Source organism: Tiliqua scincoides, chromosome 2, assembly GCF_035046505.1.
Source record: "Tiliqua scincoides isolate rTilSci1 chromosome 2, rTilSci1.hap2, whole genome shotgun sequence".
Taxonomy (NCBI): domain Eukaryota; kingdom Metazoa; phylum Chordata; class Lepidosauria; order Squamata; family Scincidae; genus Tiliqua; species Tiliqua scincoides.
The window spans coordinates 158,960,014-158,978,181 of NC_089822.1; the positions used below are offsets into that span (position 1 = coordinate 158,960,014).

General features: G+C 42.9%; 1 protein-coding gene across 1 annotated transcript; it reads right to left on the reverse strand.

The window, feature by feature from the left end:
• Positions 1 to 760: 760 nt before the first annotated feature.
• Positions 761 to 16,961, reverse strand: JMJD6 (jumonji domain containing 6, arginine demethylase and lysine hydroxylase). The gene is made up of 7 exons (XM_066618453.1): positions 16,756 to 16,961; positions 12,445 to 12,833; positions 9,832 to 10,118; positions 8,226 to 8,361; positions 6,351 to 6,489; positions 5,031 to 5,158; positions 761 to 3,576 (listed from the first exon to the last, which is right to left on the reverse strand). Exons 1-7 carry the CDS (start codon positions 16,882 to 16,884, stop codon positions 3,540 to 3,542), a joined length of 1,245 nt encoding a protein of 414 aa, XP_066474550.1. The 5' UTR covers positions 16,885 to 16,961; the 3' UTR covers positions 761 to 3,539.
• Positions 16,962 to 18,168: the final 1,207 nt, after the last annotated feature.

Below are 18,168 nucleotides of genomic sequence, written 5' to 3' on the forward strand. Positions count from 1 at the left end.
TTTCTAGTTCTCATGGTTACAGAAAAGCCAACTAAATGGCCACTAAGTTTTCAGGAAGCAGTAAAATTCAGATCTATTCTCACAACTGGCATAGTACCAACACTGTGCACTGACTTCTAAAGAGGCACATTAATAGTACTTGCGAGAGAAGCAGGATCATGTTTTAAATATGGCCTGTCATATTTAATAACTGATTGTTGTTAAACCACAGTTGAATTATTCTGCAAGGTTGATTATGGGTAATACTGCAACCTCAACACTCTGGTGAGGAAGGCCATCCCACACGTTATTATGAAAGAAGGTATGAAGCTAAAGGTCCCAAGTTATTTCTGCTTACAATGCTGGGCAAGTAGAGAATTCCGGATTCCAAGTCCTAGCCCCCATCTGCCTGACTTTCCTGCCTTGTCTTTCCTTCATGGTTTAATGTATTAGCCCCTTTCAAAGCCATTTAGTACGAACAGGAGTTTACTAGAGTGGCTTCATTTTCACATAGTTGTAAGTAGAGAAGGTTTGGTACTAAACAAAATACATATTATACACCTTTTTGCAGCATGACAAGTACCTGAATTTTGCTCAACAGGAGAGGAAAAAACCTGACACCTGGTACAGTGATGCAAATGGCAACACTGAAAAAGCACAACTGAAGACAGCAGGCCAGCAACTACCCAAAGCCCTCATTTTTTTTAATTTTGTAGAGTAGAGAAGCAAAGGCATCGCTTCTAAGTATAAGACTGTACAATTTTATGAATAAAATGTACACTTTTTTAAAGGAGGAAAGTTCACATTTAATATTTTTCATCAATTTGAGAAACTGAAATAAAGTATATCCTATTACAACAACAGCTTCCAAAAATGAACAAGTTCAAAATCTCATCAATATTATGGAAGATAAAATGTTTAAAAAGATGTGAATATCGACAGCCTCAAGTTGCCTGTATTGCTAGAAAGCTACCACTGGTTTCACCCTGAAATGCCAAAATATCCAGTAGTTTTTGATACAAACTGGAAGAAAAAGTTTGATTTTTCAAAAAACAAAATGTGATACAAGAAGGAGAGTACTTGCACATTCTACAAAAATGGTGGGCCCTTCAGTCTCAGTTCCACCAAATAAAATCAAACTCAAATTTCTCTCAAGTTAATCCACTGATTAAATCAACAGAATTTCACAATTATAGTTTAAATTAATGGGCATGTGACCAAACTAATTTATTTGTATCTCACTACCACAAAATCTCTCCATTAGATTTTTGGGTAAAGATGACTATCCTTATAGGCCACAGAATGTGCAACATGTCATCCAATATAGCATCTTGAAATCTAAACTTTTGTGTAAACACAAATCTTCCATTTCTAAACCTCATGGTTGCAAAGAATATTTAACATTAGCAATTACTGATAAATATGTTTAGAAACTATAGGTTATATGAATAGAACTTCCTGTATTTGGGGTGGGGGCGCATAGCTCAAGAGGCAGAGTGCATGTTTTGAAAGGTTCAAGCCTCAACATCAGAGATCAGATTTCTTTCCCAGTATATTCACTGTATGAGCATTGCAGTGCAATCCTCTGTATGTCTACTCAGAAGTAAGTTACATTGTGTTCAATGGGGCTTACTCACAGGAAAGTGTGTATAGGATTGCAGCACTAGAGTACTGTTGCCAGCTGAAAGACTATCTCAGGCAAGAACAGCCAATGATTAGACTCAACATAAGGAAGTTTCAAATATTTTAGCCAGAGAACAGCAGCACTTTGGCTTACATTGGCCCTAGTTTCTTTCCTGTGGCCTCCTGATGTTGTCCATCTGCCTCCACAGTTTTTAGTTTAAAATCTCAAATCACAAAAAAATTAGTTTTTTTTAATTCTATACAAACCACTCACAACGCAGTGTGCAATCCAAGAATATGCTAGGTCCATTTAAGCAAGATTATTTCCATTTCACAGTAGTGATTTAGGAAAAAGGATCTAGAAAATACTTAGTTTTGGGACACAGATACCTCACGCTCCACTGAAGAAAGTTGGCCTTTTAACACACGGTTTGCAATCACTAAAATAATATGGTTTCTTGTATGCATGGAATTAAGGCTGGCAAGTGGTATTTGCATCCCTGCAATATGTTAATATTTTGGCACACACAGACACCATGGAAGAAAATAATGTGCCATCATCTATTTCCATCGCATATTTTGCCCATGCTGAAAAAGCTGAGTCTTGACTAAACCCAAACTGGGTAATTTCACATTGCAGACAGGTCAGGCACAGCTAGACCCATTTTGAAATGACGACAAGTGGTCAGTAAATATGGATCCTCCTTTTGTTGATATGAATACACAAGGAGAATTGAAAACTACACCTGCCATGTCACTTCTCAAAACTCGGGTCTAGATCATCACTAGATGATCAGGGTGTAGAACCTCTTCATAATGCTATTAAAAGATCTGCAGAGTTATTTCTATAGACCTGCAGAGTGCTATACACAGCTGGATAAAGAAGTGCAAGATCTTAAGAATATAACCTGTTAACAAAAAATGCCTATGAAGCAGCAGCATATCTTGGAAGTATACAGCTGCTTCGGGATACACACAACCCTGTATTTCAAACACAAAACACATACTTCAAATATCTGCCACTAACAATAGCTGAGACAGAAGGAAGTTTCTGGGCTCCAGAGTAGCAGTTCTTCATAAAAGGGATTTTTATTATATTTGTTCAGAGCCCACCACTTCTTCTCAAAAACGCTTTCTATCTTCATATAATGCTTCCCAAAGCTCCCACAGGGAGAGGAAAAATGAGGCAGCTATAGCTCTTCCCTACCCATTCATTCCTGAAGCAAGCTCCTAAACAGACTACAAATATCACCAGCAGTTTTTCTTCGCAATATGAAAGAAAGCAGATGTAATCAAGGTGATGGACTTCTGGTCCAGGTGTTAGCTTTTACACGAATCTCATTTATCCATGGTTGGTTCGGTGTTGCTTACGAATTAAAACTATGGTGCTTCTTACAGCTGATCACTGATGCAGCTGAAGAGTTACCTCAGGCAAATATAACACGGCTAGTCCCTTCCTCTTGTGCTCTTGTAAAGTAACTGCTGGCCGTTACATACAGTAAAGGCTATCATTCTGACCTGCCATTGTAGTGCATGAAAACTCAACTTGTAAACATATGACAACATTGGAGCATGGCACATGCTACCAGAATCTATCTGCTTAGTTTTAAGACAAGCTTTGCCAATAGAGAATATCTATTTTCTTGACTGACTGTACAAAGCTGCAAGCCACAGTATAGCCTTGCAGAGGACAGAACAGTATTCCAATGTGTAGCGTATTTGTTTGATGGAATACAGAAAGAGGTTTGAGCACAGAGAAATCTCTGTAGTTCTCTCCTTTAGTTAGCAAGAAGTCAGAATTAAAAAGTATAAGATTGAATATTAAAACAATTAAAAGGAGTGGTAAGGATTTCAGAAAGTTCCAAGCACATAGTTGATGGAAGGAATAGAAGACAGTTGGCTGGCTGTGTCTGCTTTTACGTGGGTCTTGTTATCAATCAGGGATGTGCACGGCTTCCACAAGATTCCCTAATCCTGTCAAAACAAACAAACAAAAAATACTTCCTATCAGGGCAATTATTGTAGCACCTTTGTGCAAGGTGGTAGCACAGCACTTTTATAGAGAAACCACGCACCCTAAACTTTTTGGAAATAGTTCTGGGTTTTTCCAATACGAACTGCAAGAAGAGCATGCTAATCCCTCAACATTAACAGCAGCAGAGTTGCTCCCTGCACCATAACAAAAAAGTGGGATCAGAAGCAGACAGCTACACAAAAGTGGCTATTTGAGGAAGGTACTGAACTATATTACTGGGTAGAAAAGCCTTAATTGCAGAATAAGTCCCCATTCTGTAAGGTTTTAAACCACACCAACAAAAGAGATATGGTATTTTAGGATGTTTGATTGTTCACTGGGTACATAAATTAATCTGTGGAATTCCTTGCCACAGGTCATTGTGATGGCACCTGGCTAGATGCCTCTATAAGAGGGCTAGACAAATTTATGAAGGAAAAGTCCATCACAGGTTAAAAGTCATGACAACAGAATCCAACCTCTGGGTTTTAGAGGAAGATTATCTCTGAAAGCCAGATGCAATGGAGTGGCAGAAGGATACAGTTATCTTGTTTTCTTGGGTGCTCCCAGGGCATCTGGTGGGCCACTGTGAGATACAGGAACCTGGACTAGATGGGCCTTTGGTTTGACCACCAAGGCTCTTTTATACCCCAGACAAACTTTCATTTTGTTCAGTATTTAAGCAGTGGGACAAAGGCACTCTTCTACATTTGTCTTAAAGTGGACTCCCAAACTGTTGTGTTTTTTTTTTAAAAAAGAGATCCACCAGCTGAAACTGCTTTTGAGCTGAATCTAACTGTTGCCTCAAAAGAATGACCAAAAAAAACAGGACTTCCTTACTTTTGCCACATTATTTCCATCACCTGTCAATAGTCTACAAGCCCGGGAATAGAATTCGCATGATCAGCACTACACCTTAAGAAACCAAAAATGTATAGCAAGTTCTCCTCAGTTATTAAAAGTAATTCAACTAGAGATACATTAATCAAGGCAACAGTGTTACAAGGAAATCAATTCATAAAGACTTTCTATTAACAACGAAACATTCAATTCCTATTCTTCAATTGTCAACATGAGCTCTTACAACATCAAACCTAACACTCTTTAAGAAGCAGCTGTTCTATACCCAACACTGCCACTTTCTTTTTAAAGCATTTTGCCTATGTTTTTAAAAAAGGGATGATAGCAGCTGCTTAGAATGCATTAAAAGCTATTCCTGGCATTTCTGAAACAAATTTAAGTTTAAAGATTCAGAAATGGGGAATGAAATGTGGGGAAACCTGGCTACTTGAGTAGAGTTTCCCTTCCCCGTTTACAGCAACACTCTTATTCTTCTGTCCATGTCTGTACTTAGCAACAGAGACCAGCTAACATCACTTGTTTGATAAAGCAGTGGATATTCTGGCCTGATTACCTGGAGGAGCTGCGCTCTTTGCTCACACAGTCATCGTGTGAAGTTGTATCACCATTACCCATCATGCTACAAGTCCTCCGCTTTTTCCTCCGATGCACCATTCCTTCCGTTTCTGAGCCAGAATCACACTAAATAAAGTGATAATAATGAAAATCAAAATAGCAATTCCCAACATTATTACTGTCCAGCAACAGTGGCTGTAAGAGTTAAGGGAAAACATTTCAGTGTGACATATATAAAGGAGATATCTAGAATGTGAGAGGTGAGTAGTCAAATTGCAATGATAAACTTTGCCACTCTGGATTCTTTAATGGCCTAGAATTAGTGAGTCACTTTATGCAATCCATGTGCAATTCAGTCAGGATGCCAAAACATGGCTGCTTACATCAACTGCTATTTTTGGCACCTGTGAGCAATACCACCTTCCTTGAAAGAAGCAATGGTTAACCTACAGTATTTTAGATTTTAAAATCTGGGTAAGGATCAGCTAGTCACTTTTGAGAATGGTAGTTGGCAAATGTCTGTCCAGGACTTCAGACTGGAACTGCTTTAATGTGCCTATGGAGAAACTGTGCCTGGAGATGGATGGAGGGACGCAAATCTGTTAGTTTTCCCACATCTCTCCACTGCATTCAATAACTGTGCCCATGAAATCCTCTACCTGCAAGGGTCGGGAACTCGAGAAACTGCATATACGGGGGCCCCTGTATTCATGGATCCCATAATCATGGTTTCCCTTAACTGTGGGTGCAGGCCCCGCCACACACCCTCTGGAGGCTCTTCTGAGCCCTGCAGAGGCTACGTATGCATTCTGAAGTATTCTGAAGGCTTCAGAATGGCCATTTGGGCTGAAAAAATGTCACTCCAGGGCTTACCTGGTCCTCATAATGCCTTTTAAAAGCATAAAAACATTGCTTCCGATTTTCCCATAAAATCAGAAGTAACTTTTTTTGGCCTAAATGGGCATTCTGAGGCTTGCAGGGTCTGTGGGTGGTCTCTGTGGAACTCAGAAGAAACTCTGGAGGGTGGGGGGCATCCCCAGTATTTGTGGTGGGTTCTGGAACAGAACCCCTGCAGATACCGGGGCACGCCTGTACAGGTGAAATAGGAACAGCACCGACATAAGTTTCTTATGGTTCAACTACTGCTACTAGTGGATGTCCACTGATTTCAGTGGCAGACAACAACATATTGGATTGGGAACAGCCGTCATAGGCATAACCTAGAGCCCTTCCAACACCACCAACACACTATGACTCAGAACATGGCAAGTATGGTGTAGTTCCTGAATAAGAAGATCTTCAAGAGCAGAGACCTTACCTCAGAATCAGAGTCTGAAGAACTGGAGCTGGAAGAACTAGACGAATCACTGGAACTATCAGAAGCAATGCCTGTTGATTCCTGTAAGTCAACAGAATCTGCTAGTGCAGCTAGCTCAGGATGTTCCTGTTTTAGGACCCTTGAAGGGGGGGAAGAGAACCAAGGAGGCATTGTTAGTACTTAACAGATTGAGGTATAAAAGCAGAGGACAAAAGCCCTCCATTCTAAGTTTAGCAGGGGCTAGGCTTGGCAAGTTCATTGGCATTCTATGTACAGGTGTGCTCCCCTTTGCGACTTGCTGGCTTATGCCAGGATCGCATATCCGACGACCATGTGTGGTCGCGTGGTTGTTGGGGGTGCACACCCCCACCCTCCCTTTATCTCCAGAGGACTGTCCAAGCCTCCCAGAGGCAGTGCACATCCAAGCACTTCCTTTGCAAGGCTCAGACTGAGGGAAATCACATCTCTTGTGCGACTTCCGTTTGTGAAACCGGAAGTCGTGCGAGAGACGCAATTTCCTTCAGTCTGAGCCTTGCAGAGGCAGTGCTTGGACATGCACTACCTCTGGGAGGCTCAGACGACCCTCCAGAGGGGAGGGAAACATCCCCTTCCCTGTAGCGAGTCCGCACTGAGTCAAGTGCTGCTTGATGACAGGGATCACAGTCTGATTCCCGTCGTTAAATGGCGCATGACTGCAGTTTTAGCAGCCAATGCAAAAGCTACTATTTCAGGACATTCTATATTCCAAATGTAATGCCACGATTATGGTTTTGTAGCATAACTCAGATTTGCATTAAAAGCATTCCAGTATAAATACTGTGAAGATACTCTTTAGGAAGCTGAACTTACACACAGCTGTTCAGAGCTGTTAGAGCTGTTCAGAGCTCTTAGAAGATTATTAAATGCTATTTAAGCTTATTAATTAGGAATCTTAGTTGAGTGATAGCAGTAATGAGATTCAGAGGTTTTCAGTTTCAAGTATGTTGTCTAAATATGATCCAAACTCATTCTACAACTGTTAGACTGTAGAACAGCCATTTTCAACTGGTGTGCCATGGATGCTCTGCTAGTGTGCCATGGGAATTTGGGGGAGGATCATTTGTCAGCAGGGCCACTGGGGGATGCAAGCCCCTGCTGGCAGAACAGTGTGCCTTGTCCATTGTCAAAAAACTGATGGTGTGCCTTGTCTGTGGGCCATGAGATGTAAAAGGTTGAAAATTGTTGCCGTAGAAGCTTAGAATACAATTCCAACTGTGATGGAATCATAACCACTTGGCAATAGGAAGGTTAAAGACTCAATGGAAACAAGATCAAACTACTCATATACCCAAGCTGAGAAATGTTGATGAACATAGAAGATGGAAGACTTGTACTTAGGATGCTGTGAAAATGCTTCTAGGAACTAAAGTTTTTCATTCCTATCACAAGTACTGTACTGAGTTCACTACAGTATAAGGCACTTTCAGCACAATCTTATACATGTCTTTCCAGAAATATCCCACTGAGTTCAGAAGAATTGCAGGTTTATGTTACTAAACCAGCATCTTATCAGCACAAGGTCATTTTGTGTTCAATAATGAACTGCTTCAATGCATCCCCAGACATAACACTATGCCTTATCAAAACACTCTATTGAGTCACCTTAGTGAATCCTAAAATTCAGAAGCCTAATCCTCCTTCTCGACTCCACACACTCTTTCAAAAGGTTTCTATTACAAACCAGGCTGTCCAGAAACACACTGTATAAAGTTCATCAGATTTGCCTTTAACATATTTTGTCACGCATCATTCCAGGTGTACTTGTTTTAGGAAGTAACATTTAGTTGGTGTTGCCAGATTCTGGGAAATCACTGTAGTAAGGACCACATCTCTCACCTGTACCATTTTCTTGATAACTTTGGCCTTCCCCTTACTGTCTTGTGCCACACCACAGGGAAGTTTGTACAGCTGGCGAAGTTCTGAGTGACAGCAATGGTTGTGTCAAGATTGAGAACTACATGCCACCAACCACCTACAAAATGTAATAGCATGTAAGTGTAGAGACAATCAAAAGAAGAGAGCATAATGATCATGCTGCTTTTAAATTTAGGTTCCTTAATATTGAAGAACCTGTCTGGAAACAGCCACGTGCAAGAAACGCTATCATCAGAGACTTGGAAAATACATACTCTAACCACACCTTAAGGGGATAGTCAAAGAGTTCAGTATTTGGTCACAATTAGCACTTACCTCATGCTGGCACAGGTTCTCTCCCCTAAATTCTCTCCAAACTGTGGAAAACTGGGGGAGGGAGTTGTGCTGTGCTTTTGCAGAAACAGCAAGAGACACCCAACTCTTTCTTCTGCACAAGCCCAGTGCAAAGAGAGAACAAGGGTCCTCTCAATTTCTCTGCCATCTGCCCCGGCTTCATGAAAGGTTTTAGAAAAAAAATGAAACAATTGTTTCACATAATGCACGGGCCCCCAAGCTGTGGCCTGTGAGCCAAATCCAGAGTGCAGAGATTTCCGCTTCAGGTATGTGCAGCGGTGGCAAGACCTTACCATTCTGCCCCTTAGCCAGATGACATTAGGTGGAATCTAACTCATGGAAGGGAATTTACCTTTCTTTTCTTCCACAAACAACAAGGATGGGCAGGAGAAGAAGCTTCTCCCCCATGAGTAAGGGGTTTACTGGGAACACAAGAGATGGTCACCAGCAGGGATGGGGCTCTCACATACAAATAAGTGTGTTTGTTGAAGTCAGTTGCACATTTATTCTATCCTACAATGCAATCCAAGCACAGGGTCAACCATTATAAGGTCTGCCCCAATCTGCCAGTCCACTGGGCTCCACCCATGTAGCAGAATTTTTGAAAGCATAAGTTGGTTTTTTGAAAAAGCAAGTTCCATTTTACGGAACACCAGAGAAGAAAAAATGATTTCCCTAAACCAAATTGGAGACAAAATGGAAATTAGGATCCAGATACTTAGCTCCCTGCTCCATCTATTACATATATGCTGCCCCAGAAAGATGCAGGTAGACATACCACAAGATATGCTGGGCTTTTAAAAGTTATACATGTGGTTGATTCTTTAAAAAGCAGGATTAAGCAGAGTCTGCCAGTCCACCTTTACTTTCACCTTCCACTTTTGTCAGCTCTCAGACTTTCACCAATCCTCTTCCCTGTTGCACTAATTAAAACGTCTACCACTGAGAACGCAGGATTAATATGCATTCCCCAACACACCTTCAAAAGGTTCAGTTTGTCTCCATCTTGGTTTCCTTAAGTATGCAATTAATTTTAGGATCATTCTCCAACACATATAGTGTATATGAATACACACACAGTGGGACACAAAATTCTGTAGAGTATTCCTAGGACATCCCTTCGTTCTGAAATACAGAGCTCTGTATGTGGGCCTGCAGTTCTTCTCAACAAGGATATTATTAAAAGTGTATTCTACAGTTTCAACTTTGCACTAAAGTTAGCAACTGCACACACCTGGTACAAAGACAGTCTCTCCTGGTTTTTGTACAATTTCCAAGGGTTTGAATTCAGAAGGCCAAGTGGACAGCTGAGTTCTTGGATATATTACTCTGAACCAAGTGATGGCTTCGTCTTGCTGGTTCCCTCCATCTTCACGAGTCACTTTGATCAGCTCTCTGGGGGTACTGGTAGGAAAGAGGCACCAGCGTTTGTGTCCGTGGACTAAGGCATTCCAGGCGCTGGTTCCCAGAGGGTCAATGTGAATGCCTGTTCCTGATCTAGGTGGGCCCATAACAAACCATCTGCAAAAGAAAAACAGCAGCATTTTTTCCCTCCAGTTTTCCCCACAGTACGTTTCCTGCCCAGTCTAAAATATTTTTGTTTCAGTCATTTGTGTATAAAAAGATGGGAGAACTACAGAAATATAAACGAGTCAGATGATTGGTTTATCTGGTCCAGGACAGCTTACTTTGATTAGGAACAGAACTCCAAGGTGCAGTAAGCAATTCTTCCTAGACTTCCTATTAATTTATCTCACGAAACCAGTACTTACAGCCACATGATTCTTTCTATCTATGACCAGTGGCATTCCTGGGGGTCCTAGAGTCTGGGACAACCCCTGTTTTCCACCCCCCACACCCCATTTTTGGCCCCAAGACCCCCCACCACTGACCCAATGTCATCGCCACCACAATTACTTCCACGTGGTTACCTCCTCTGTTTCTCCTTTGAAAAAGGGGGAATGGAGGAGGCAGCCGAGGCCCTGATGGAGCCTTCTGCGCTGCTTGTAAGCTGCGCGGAGGTCTCCATTGCAGTGGTTTGGGTCGCTGGAAGAAGCGCCCAAGACAGGTGAATGATGCTTCCAGGAGGCTGGCAGCGCTCCCCTGCTAGACGCCACTTCCAGCAGCCCCAGACCGCTGCTCCGTCTCCGTCGGAGACGAGACAGTGCCCTAGAGTGGCAGCATGCTGGGAGTTGCGATGCTGCCTCTCTAGGGCACTCTCTCCCCTCCTCCGGATGATAGGAAATGGGCACCCTAGAGCATCAATACGCCGGGAGTCGCATCTCCCGACACGCTGCCTCTCTAGGGCACCCCTTTCCTCTCCTTTTATAAAGGAGAAGGCAGCCCGGTCCGGCGTTCTATCGCTGCCAGAGAGACAGCTTCTTGCTGCCACTCCAGGAGGAATTCTGGGCGCCCTTCCTCCATCAGGAGGAGAGTTTTTCTTAAAGGGACAGAAGCCTGTTGAGCGGCTGACCTCTCCATTTAAAGAAAAAAGGCAAACAGGCAGTGGGGGGAGGCTTGAAGAGGTGCCCCTGGAGGGTTTGAGTCCAGGGCTTTTGCCCCATTTGCCCCCCTCCAGGTACGCCAGTGTCTACTATCTTTTAGTTAATTTCCTCAGTCCACTGGCAGAATTATCCCAGAACCTGCAGCATTCTACACCACTGCTCCTCACCATAGAAAAGGTACAAATAAGACTAAAAGGTTACAAACAAAGCCATGGCAACGAGAGAAGGTGGACAGTTTCCTTTACAAAACTGCACCTCTTACTCACATGAAATAAGATCTCTGCCCTAGGAAGAATGACTTAAGAAATTATGAACACTGGAAAGAATATACCCCAATACTAGAGAGGTATGAAAATGGTGTTTATTTTACTCAGAAGTAAGGCCACTGTGTTCAGTAAAAATTAGGGTGTAATCCTATCTTACTCATCAGAAACAAACACCTCTATACAATACTTGAACATGATCCACCAATGATACAAAACAAAGGGGCAACAGAAGAGATTGTCATTATACACACAGCACATAATGACACAAGTTTTGGTGAAAGCCACTAGCTAAGGATTTCAAATCCTATCAAACAAATTCATATAGTACTCTTAAATTACTGTAAACCTCACATTGTCACATCATGCTCCATCCATCCCCCCATTCTTTTTTGCTTTGCTTAAAACATCCTACCTGATGAAAAATTCAGGACGACAAATTTTGCTACTCGCAACAGTATGTAGTTTTGATTGGTTCTAATAAAAGTATTAGGAGACTGATTTTTGGATGTTAAGCCATTTGAAATAGCTGATATTGTCAGATACTACACACGATCCATATGCTTTTTACCATGACCCAGGATGGGCTTTTGATGTATTTTTATCCTGGTGCCCCCATACAATGCTTGGTTTGGCTGGACTTTTAACGTCTTTGGAACATATAGCTCTGGACTTCACTAGCACTGTACATATTTGTCATCAGCTGCTGGTGCTTTATAGTTAAAATGACTGACAAGGCTGTTGCTTTTTACTGTACAATTTCAGAATTTGTAACACAATTTCATCTACCCAGTCAGTTAGTTAAATCCTAAGATTCCTGATGTCACCCAATTTTTTAATGTTTTGTCCTGTTTTTCTGGCTTGTCTGCTGAGCGTCACCATGCTTTGTGAGCTACAGCTACCATTAAGAAGTGTTCTTGAAAAGCTTCAAAACAGAACTCTTCCGTATTGCTACATTTCTATATCAAACATTCAGAGTGAAGAGAATATGTTAGAAGTGTTGGTCTATGCACCAACTGAGAAATCTTTGCCTATGCTAGCTTCTCTTTTCCATCTGGGCAGGGAATAGCCTATCCATACCTATAAGGTGGCCTCCTCTTCTCCCCTGCATATTTGAACAAGTCATCTGTGAAGAACATGGGCACTTTATAGTCCTCCAAGAGCTTCCTGCGCTTTGGATGTTCCCCATAACTGCTGTCAAATATATACAGGGGGCTGTCATCCCGTGTAGACTCCATATACTCAATGTAATATTTCATTTTCATCTTCACAGAGTAGCCATCATTGTCTTCCCCACACTTGAATTTCTGATTTCTGTATTTGCGCTTCAGGCGTTCTAAAGTCCATTTTTCTTGGGCTGGCCAATCTACTTGAGCATTCAACAGGACAACAGGCTTGTAAGGCTTCTCATAACGTTCAATGAATTGCTCCACTGACAAATGGAGTGCATCTGCCCTTTCCACATTGTCCTGCAAGATAAATGAAAAATTAGTTGCAACACAAGGTAATATACAGTGTCATACAGCAAAAACTTAGTAACCATTTTAGCCCCAGAGAACAAGAATCATAGTTCAAACACCATGTCTTATACTGAATCAGTAAAAAAATAAAATAAAGCAAGATTTTGAATTCCTCCAATCCTTAGTTCTAAAGGGATACTGTACAGGCTAATCCAAGCGAGCAACAAGAAGATTTTATTTTTGCACTGAATACCCCCGACAAATAGTACTGTAAAATTCAAGTTTTTTTAAATGGTCTATCTAGACAAGATGGTACAATAAAGACACAAAGAAGTTTTATCTGCCTAGTGCCATACAACAAGTTAAAATAATTAAGCATATGTATTCTTCTGAAGCCCAATGCTTATATTAAGCGGAACTCTTCAATGAAAAATATCTTGTATTTGCCAGTGAATCAGACCTACAGTACATACATATCAACACTTTTAAACTGTAAAAAGAGTTTTTAAATTATCAGTCCTGAAGCTGATAATTATTCCCCCTCTATTACAGAAGAACAGCCTGTGGTTGCAAAGTCATACACATGAAAATGTGCCGCTCCAAATAGCTGCAAAAATTGTTGCATTTCTAGAACACACATATGAACGTACCTTGAAAAAAGATTATGCTCTTATTAATGACCAAAAAGAGGTAGAACATAGTACAGAAACCTAACCAACTAACTGAAAAGAACCTCTGAACCATCACCATGAATGAACAGTTACAACTGTAGAAATAACACAAAACTTTGCCACTTAAACTGAAAGCATTTAAGATTCTTATTAAAGCATGGGGTACTATCCCTGAAGTTAACAAACAGCTCTGGTGGAAATTTCCATTTGAGTTTAAATTGGTGTGCAGGAAGCCAAGTTTTAGTTCAACAGCTTCCCCCCACCCCGTGCCAAGTGAAGCTTGATTCCTGAGATCCAGCTTGATTCCTGAGATCCACAAACAAGTCCACAATCCATGAAGCCTAATCCTGTCTATGTCTACTCAGAAGCAGAAATTCACTCAGACCAAGAATCCAAGTAATATTTCCTTTATATATATATATATATATATATATATATATATAGAGAGAGAGAGAGAGAGAGAGAGAGAGAGAGAGAGAGAGAGATCCAAAATTTCTTGCAATCAAAGCTAAAGTATTTGACTGTTTTCCCATACACCCTTTGAACACTCTCAGTTGGTTTGTATCCACTTAGAGAAAAATCAGAGATAGCCAGGGACACAGCAAGAGGACTGCAGTCTCCTTCTACATACATAAGAGGAGTTAATATCTCCTAATTGCTTTTGTGCCTACAAAATGTGAAGAGAGATCTAAGGGTGGGGGAAATGTGTAAGAGAAAGAGGGCTATCATGCCTCAACTGTGGCCCACTTCTTGTTCTAGAAGAGTTGCCAGCTTGCTACTCTTATATCAACACAGGACAGACATAAGGAAGGAGTTGAGAGTAGCTGCGTTGCCTTGTCTTCTGCTGCATCAAGGAATTGAAAGATACTACACATACCTCCAGGTAGGCAATTCTGTATGGTTTTGATTACAAAACAAGATTATAAGTCAGAACAAATACAACCTTGCTTTTTCAAAAACAACCTTTGTGTCATGTAGTCCAAAAGAAAAGTATGTTATTCATAGCATCTCTCACTTTAATATGTGCATCATAACCCCTTGTGGCAGGTTCAGTTATTAACCTGTTCCAAATCAGATATAATTTCATTCAGTGATGAAAGAATTTGACTTCAGTAACCTGATGTAGCAGATTCTGAACCACAAAAGCTCATGTTGTGTCAAGAACCTTTCCCTCATGGTTATTCGGTGAGAGCTCAAAATCATTTTGTTCTGTCTTGCATTTGGGTGATGCATGTTGTTTGCCCCGTGTCTCTATAGCAGTGCTTTGGTTATAAATAGTTGCCATCCTCCTAGTTCTTGTTGCCCTTATGATTTTATATATTGTATATTTTTAGTTCCTGACTTTTAAGCTGCCTTTTGTATTTGCTCCAGCATAGGAAAGGCAGGATATAAATCTTTAAAATAAACACTTTCGTCCCCTTCTGCCAGGTAAGAGAAGTAGCCCTGCAATTGGGCTACTCAATTTACTGCTGATCAAAAGGTTGGTGGTGAAGTAAAAGCATTCACGTAGGGCACCAAGCCCCACATGAACGCTCTGGATCCGGTGAACCCGCATCCCTCCCCCCAGCATGCCTCCTGCCCGCCCTCCACCCACCTCCCCAGAACACCTCCTCCCCATCCCCGCTTACCTTACCGTGGCTTGGCGGTAGTGGCGGAGGCCAGGCGCCCGGCTAGCGCTAGCCCAGCACTGGGTTAGTACAGGTGCTCGCCCGGCAGTAAGCCTTGCAAATGTGCCTTACGTTCCTTACAGCACATTTGCGACAGTGCGCGCCGGCAGTAAGCTGATGCGTCGAGCTCACAATTGGGCTCTAATAGGTCTACCCCTTTGGAAGCTGTAACTGCTGGTCTACAGGCATGCAGCGCCTCTAGTTCCCTGATGCGCTGCTGTCTACCTTTCAATAGCTAATCCTGTTCCCTTGGTATCATACCTCTCAGCAGCCATGATGGAAAGTTTTACCTTTCACAACACTGTACCCTTGCCTAGAATTAGCATCCAGTTTCCACTTTAGCCAAGAATATACATTCTATCACACTTTGTCTCTAGTACCCTCTCCAGTTTGAAACTGCACAAATAGCCTTCTTCGTTATACTTTCCTCTGTGTTAGTATTAGGCTGCTAAAGGACTTGGGCTCCCCCAAGCTTATTGGTGGCAAACAACAGTTCCTCTCATTCTTCCCATCTGGTGGCAGTCAACCTGCCCAGGGAAAGTTAAGGGGTTAGCCTAGTCAGGTGAGCTCTCCAAAAGAATAGTGTTTTGTCTGGCTGAGCCGCATCACCACCCTTTAATCCCCACATCTGCTGGGTAATGAGAATACTAGCATATTGATTTCTCAGTACTCCAAGAAGGCTCAGGAGTGACCGCTTATTCCACAGTCACCCCTTTAACCACTACTTTCATTCCCAGGATTCAGCCAGCCATAATGTCCATGAACCAGAGCTACTCTCATTCTTCCAAGATTCTTTTCTGAAACAGAGAGGAAACTTTCAACTCACATCTGCTGCTGCGCAGACACACCAGATTAAGCTAACCCATTTCTACCCAGCCCAGTGGTGCACACATTCGATCCCTGTTGCATATATGTAACATTGGGCAAAAATGGCTTAATTAACTCTGAAGTTAAAAATACAGAAATTAAGGCTCTCCAAGACAGAAGGGAGGGAGGGCACCAGTCCGAAGTGAATGTCATAATATTCCATTAGTCTGCAAGGGATCATAAGAATCTTTGATGTAGATTTGACAAAGTTAAGGGATGGAAAAGGGGGAATAGTACTTTCACAGGCAGCTCAAAGGGGAGCCTGACACACGCACAAGATGGTAATTACTGTGGGTTAGGGGCCCAATCCTGTGTGCCTACTTAGAAATAAATCCCATTTTAGACAATGGAGCTTATTCCCAGGTAAGCGTGGAGGGGACTGCAGTCCCATTTTAGTCAATGGAGATAGGATTGCAGCCCCATTTTAGTCTAAGGGGCTTACTCCCAGGTAAGCGTGGAGAGGACTACAGTCCCATTTTAGTCAATGGGGCCTACTCCCAGGTAAGTGATTGCAGCCTAAGGCTGGGAGTAAGCTTACTGGGAGTAAGCCCCGTTGACTAAAATGGGACTTACTACTGAGTAGACCCACCTAGGCTGGCAGTTGGCAGCGCCCCCTACCCAAACCTGCCTGCCAATGGAGGCTCTTCCGCGGCCGCCAGGCGAGCACCAGCCGCTTGCCGCTTCCCTCCCCGGGGCGCTGCTGTGGCGCCCCCCGCGACCCCTCACCTTGCAGGCGGCCGGGCTGAGCGGGAAGCTCTCGCAGTAGTTGTGCCGGGTCCAGTCGACGGAGTCCTTGAGCTCGGGGCGGGCACTCCGCTTGGCCTCTCGGATGCGCTTCTTGCTCTTGTGGTTCATCTCCCGCTCCCTGCGCGGCGCCGCCTCCTCCGCCCGTCCGCCCCAGGCAGCGCCCGACGCCGCTTCCAGAAATTTCACGTCCGCACCGCCTGGCCCGCCTCCGCCGGCCCCCGCCCGTTCCCATTGGTCGCTGCTTCCCCGCCACCCCCACACGGCCACCGCTCATTGGTCGACGGGGAAACGGAAAGAGGGGTGGGGAGCAACGATTGGTGGAGGCCTGGGCGGCCGCCATCTTGGGCAGTTGTCCCTGAGCGACACTGCGTGGTTGCAGTGAGATGTGGAAAACTCAGACCGGCTCTCACCAATCCACATCAGTATCATTCCCCCCCCCCCGTTTGAGCAGTGCCCTTGGTGTGATCCGAGGAGCACATGGCGAATGCCAAACAGGCTTGTAAGAGAAGAGAAACAAGGCAGAAGCATCAAACCATAATTCATTAGACCATAGTAGGGCTTAGGGCCCAATCCTCTGCATGTCTACTCAGAAGTAAGTCCTATTCTGTTCAATGGGGCTTACTCTCAGGAAAGTGTGCATAGGACTGCAGCCTCAGAGCCCAGTCCTATGCATGTCTACTCAGAAGTAAGTCCCACTGAAGTCAGTAGGGCTTACTCCCAGGTAAATGTGGATAGGAGGGCAGCCTTAGGGCAGAATCCTATGCATGTCTCCTTAGAAGTAAGCCTATTGTATTCAATGGGGCTTACTTCCAGGTATTGAGCTCTGAATGGCGGTTCTGGAAGCATGATACCATAGTCTTTCAGGACTGAAGGTTGTCAACAATACTCCCAGGAAAGTGTGTGTAAGATTGCATCCTTATATAGTTTGTGTATAGAATTTGTATATCAACTTGTGTTTTGTATCATCAATTTATCAAGTTATGTAAGTGGGGTATAAATGTTTTAAATAAATAAAATAGAGTGCACAGTAGATTTCATAGAATGTGTACAATCCAGTCCAGTGCTTTTCCATACCAGTCCACCTGAGTTCCATGAAAAGTGCACAGGATTTACACCCCAAAATGTGCATAGGATTGCAGCCATGGAGTGAAAAGCACTAAGAACATAAGAAAAGCCCAGCTAAATCAGGCCAAAATCCCATTCAGCCTCTTGTGTTTCACAGTGGCCCACCAGATGCCTCATGGAGCACACAAAACAAGAAGAGATCTGCATCCTGGTGCCCTCCCTTACATCTGGCATGAGGTAGACTACTTCTAAAATCAGGAAGTTGCACGTACTCATTGTTCTTATGAAATGTGTCCAATCCCCTTTTAAAGGCATCCAGGCCAGATG

Excerpts from the sequence above, each read along its gene's own strand:
- JMJD6 (XM_066618453.1), bottom strand. The coding sequence starts at position 16,884 with ATGAACCACAAGAGCAAGAAGCGCATCCGAGAGGCCAAGCGGAGTGCC. Across the intron at positions 6,490-8,225 it reads TTATCAAGAAAATGGTACAG|GGTCCTAAAACAGGAACATC; the intron begins GTGAGAGATGTG and ends CCCCCCTTCAAG. Across the intron at positions 5,159-6,350 it reads CTTCAGACTCTGATTCTGAG|TGTGATTCTGGCTCAGAAAC; the intron begins GTAAGGTCTCTG and ends CACTTTATTTAG.